This window comes from Cariama cristata, unplaced genomic scaffold (assembly GCF_000690535.1).
Source record: "Cariama cristata isolate BGI_N322 unplaced genomic scaffold, ASM69053v1 scaffold4144, whole genome shotgun sequence".
Lineage (NCBI taxonomy): Eukaryota > Metazoa > Chordata > Aves > Cariamiformes > Cariamidae > Cariama > Cariama cristata.
This window is the reverse complement of record NW_009614591.1, coordinates 82,288-86,209: the sequence shown is the minus strand read 5'-3', so window position 1 is coordinate 86,209 and position 3,922 is coordinate 82,288. Positions and strand designations below refer to the sequence as shown.

The 3,922-nt window shown below is 43.4% G+C and overlaps 1 protein-coding gene across 1 annotated transcript in view; it reads left to right on the top strand.

Annotated features, from left to right (window-relative positions):
- Nucleotides 1–2,971, top strand: part of CPS1 (carbamoyl-phosphate synthase 1, mitochondrial) — a gene marked incomplete at its 5' end in the record, with an annotated part of 84,796 nt that extends 81,825 nt beyond the window's left edge. The window contains 3 exons of the mRNA XM_009699474.1: nt 807–919; nt 1,474–1,603; nt 2,873–2,971. Coding sequence (XP_009697776.1) covers nt 807–919; nt 1,474–1,603; nt 2,873–2,971 — 342 coding nt within the window. The remainder of the gene's footprint in view (nt 1–806; nt 920–1,473; nt 1,604–2,872) is intronic.
- Between the last annotated feature and the right edge of the window lie 951 nt (nt 2,972–3,922).

Below are 3,922 nucleotides of genomic sequence, written 5' to 3'. Positions count from 1 at the left end.
AGCAGGAATCACCCAACTAAAAGTTTTCGTGATTGTTTAATTGAACATACGTACAGAACTGTAATGAGGGTAAGAACAACCCTGGCTCTGCTATCAGCCTGCAGCCAGGATGTCACATTATAAACTCCTCTAAGTTCTCCAGGAAACAAAAATGCCAACAGGATGCCATGTATGACAGGAGGGGAGGAAGGGGAAGCCTTTTGCATGGAGGAGGTCTTTACGGTGCTTCATCTTCAGTGATATTCACAGGCCGCAGACATAGGAAATTTGTGGTGTTTACATCCCTCTTGTAACTCTTCTGTATCATTTTGCATCCATATCCCTACTGAAAGGTAACTAACAACACAGCCACAGAAGATTGGTGAGAGCTTTTTAGTACTAAGTATTTAAGTACTGTTTTCCTCAGTGGCATTAGTGTAACTACTGGATTTACAGTTCTGCCTTTCAAAACTTAGTGCTAAAAAAAAAAAAGAGGGGAGGGGCCTAAAAAAATGTATAAGTGATTGAACTTAAGCCCTATTGAAAGCCAGAGGGATTTAGGTTTTCCTAAGCCACTTAACTGCTTCTGGCTGTGTTACTGCCATTCATTGACTATCACCTATCAGCAAATCACAGATAACAGAAAGTTGAGAAAGTCATGCTGTTCTGTGTGTGTCTGTCTGTATGGAGAGACACCCTTGTGATGAGAAATGCCCTCCAAAATAAACTCTGACAATCAGGCTGTGTGTTGGGTCAGACCCACGAGTTAAATGAAAAGTTTCGGTATTATGAAGCACACAGTAAGTAACCTTTTTTTCCCTTAATAGCTTTATGCCACAGAAGGAACCTCGGACTGGCTCAATGCTAACGGTATCCCAGCAAATCCCGTGGCATGGCCTTCACAGGAAAGCCAGAGTCTGAGCATCCCTCCGATCAGGAGGTAAGAGTAATACTCATCTTGTCAAATTTATGTTAACATCCAGGACACCAAATACAAGGGGAGAATTCCTGGCCCTGGTGAGATCAATGATATTGATTTAATGGAACTTCAGATTCAATCCAAAACTTTTGTTCTATCTGATTCTGTCTGGAATTGCCACAGCAGGGAAGTTTCAGCTTCATTAATGAACATCTCATTGAACAGTCCTATTTAATATGGCTTGGATGCATTGCTCCATGTTACGTTTTCACGCGAGGGTACATGGGATCTGAATATTTAGCCTTTAACAACAGTCAGTCATGCCTTTAACAGAGTTGTGCTGAGCTGTTTGAAGGCTGAATATTGCTTTGCATCACTGAATAGAACAGAAATAAAGCCCAAATTCCTGAGTTGCAACTTAGTGCCTTAACCCCTCAACCCTCTTTTCTTGGGAGGTAAGAATAAGCTCGAATGAAAATTTTCAGTGTTGTTCACCTACATGCCTGTGCTATTCATCATAGATTTTTCCTTAGGCAAGACACACTGTGATATTGTCTTGTGCATTGTCTCTTCAGGCTGGTAAGGGATGGGAAGATAGATCTGGTGATTAACCTGCCTAATAGCAACACCAAGTTTGTCCATGATAACTATGTGATCCGGAGAATGGCTATTGACAGCGGGATTGCTCTGCTCACTAATTTCCAGGTACTTCCCATGTTGTTCTTTCTCCTCTTAGTCATAAGAGCCTTCAGAGCTTTCAAGCACGTGTGACATTAGATTCCAGTGTGTTTGGACCCTCATTATCTCTGACAAATAATAATGTGCCTGAAAATCATGGCAACACAATTGTTTGAATGCATTTTCTTTTTGCTACTATACAAAATAATGTTGCTCAAAGTAAAACAAAAAAAAGAGAAGAAAGTCTTGAATCCTGTACTGCAGTTGAAGTTGTTGTTGTATCTTTCCACTTCAGAGCAAACTTCTTGCCCAGGATTGCCTGTAACATGTTTAAATTATGCATGGGAACAGTTTTTTTATTGGGATGTTTTTCCAGTATGGTCCTTAAACCTTACAGCAGGACGTAGCTGGGCTTTCTTGAATGATCCTTGGGGCAATCCAGTTCCAAAGTGCCATCCAAGTGGAATTGCAGCCTGTCCTGTTTTAGTCCCCAGTTGCCAGTCATTATGTGTTTGTAGTTCCTGACAAACCCCTTCCACACACTGATAGGGGAAGAGATATTTGGTAATGCAAAGTGGGACTGCTGCTGCCAGCAGTACCTTGACTTCCTTTGCAAGTGGCTTCAACTGTCACAAAAGAGCCTCATCTGGCTCTCATTAAGCACAGCAGCCAAATTCCCGTTGATTTCAGTGGGCGCTGACACAGAACCCCGTGACTTGAACTGGTGTCCAGCTGTGCAAAATCTTCTACTGTGATTGGAGTGAGTGGAGAGCAGAGAGAATGCCAAGCTGTAAGTTCGTAGACAGGATAATGCCAACTATGATTAGAAGGAATGGGAAATTGAAGGCCTGTCCTTTGCCTACTAGGAAACACACACTGACAACCAGAACAGGGGACCCCATCCAAAGTTTAATACCACACCTGCTTGATGCATTTCATTTAACCCTTTGGATTGCGGAGTTTTAACCTCTGAGTTTGAAAGAGGAAGACAACCCTGTGTTCTCTTAAAAGGCTTGGGCTGTAGGGGGAAACAACAGTTCTCATGGGACAGAGCTGTCTTCCCAAGAAGCCCAGCACTTCTGCGTCTCTCCAGCTGGACAGGCAGGCTTCAGAGGGCTGGAGCCACCACCCGTGCACAGTCACCTTGAAATTGGTATTGATTTGGATGGACTCAAGGACTGGACCTGCACAGGGTAGTTTCAGGATGACAGTGTAGAAGTGTGGAGCCTGGTCTCTTACTCAGCCTTCTGCAGGCAGCTTTGCAATGCTCAGTCCTCCTCTGCTTTATATTGACAGGTGACAAAGCTTTTTGCTGAAGCTGTCAAATACTCTGGGAAGTTGGACTCCCAGAGTCTCTTCCACTACAGACGGTTTGACAATGGAAACACTGCATAGAAGAACTATCTCCAACCTGCAATCTTACTGCTTCTGGCACCACAAAAGAGAGGAGATCTCAGATCATCCACCTAACTGTCTTCCCATGTATTTTAGATCATCTGCACTGATTGTTTTTCCAACTCATACAAACTAATTCCTAGCCAATACTTTTGACGGCTCATTGGAAGGCCGTCCGCTCCTCAGCCTCTCTACCATCTTCTCCCCATTTCCACAGAGGATCAAGTATTAGTTACTAGATGGGTAGAACCAGACACCACCATAGCAGAGGAGATGAAAGGAGATACAAGTGGTCCTACGTGGGGGTTGTTCCTTCTTTTCATAACCAAGCCTGCTCGTCCTTAGAAACACCTTCCTTGGGTCAATGTTCCCAGCTATTTTCATGCTGGACTACTAGAGCCTGCCCCCAAACTCCCGTAGAAAGACATGTAGCTTTTTCTTTCCATTGTTGATTATTGAGGATTTTATGACTTTATGTAACAATTAAACATCTTCCTGCCTGATCCACCCGATGATACCGTGGATGCCTGCCACAGTGATGAGCGTGATAGGAGCTCTTCAAAGACAGATGAACATGAATGTCCCACGATTCCCTGTAACAGCTGACAGGCATGATGCAGTTACATTTTGTTTGGTTTTTAACCCTGGCCAAGAATCGTCTTCTTCAGCCTGTAGATCTGATAGGAGAGGAACACTGTATGCGTGTGTTCTGGAATTGCTTCCAAGTTCTGCTCAGTTCAGGCTATTATTTTTTAAATTCTGGTTCAACATTCTGAATTCAGGTGGCTGTCTCTGTATCATAAAGGCTCGCTCTCAGCTTTGTGTCTGGCTTCAAAAGTGGAAAACTCCCCAAAGACTTCTGTGTGTTGCTGTCCAACATTTTGTGCCGTGATGGTGGGCATTAAAATTGAATCCTTTCAAAACGAAGTGAGAGTGTTTCAGTGCTTTACC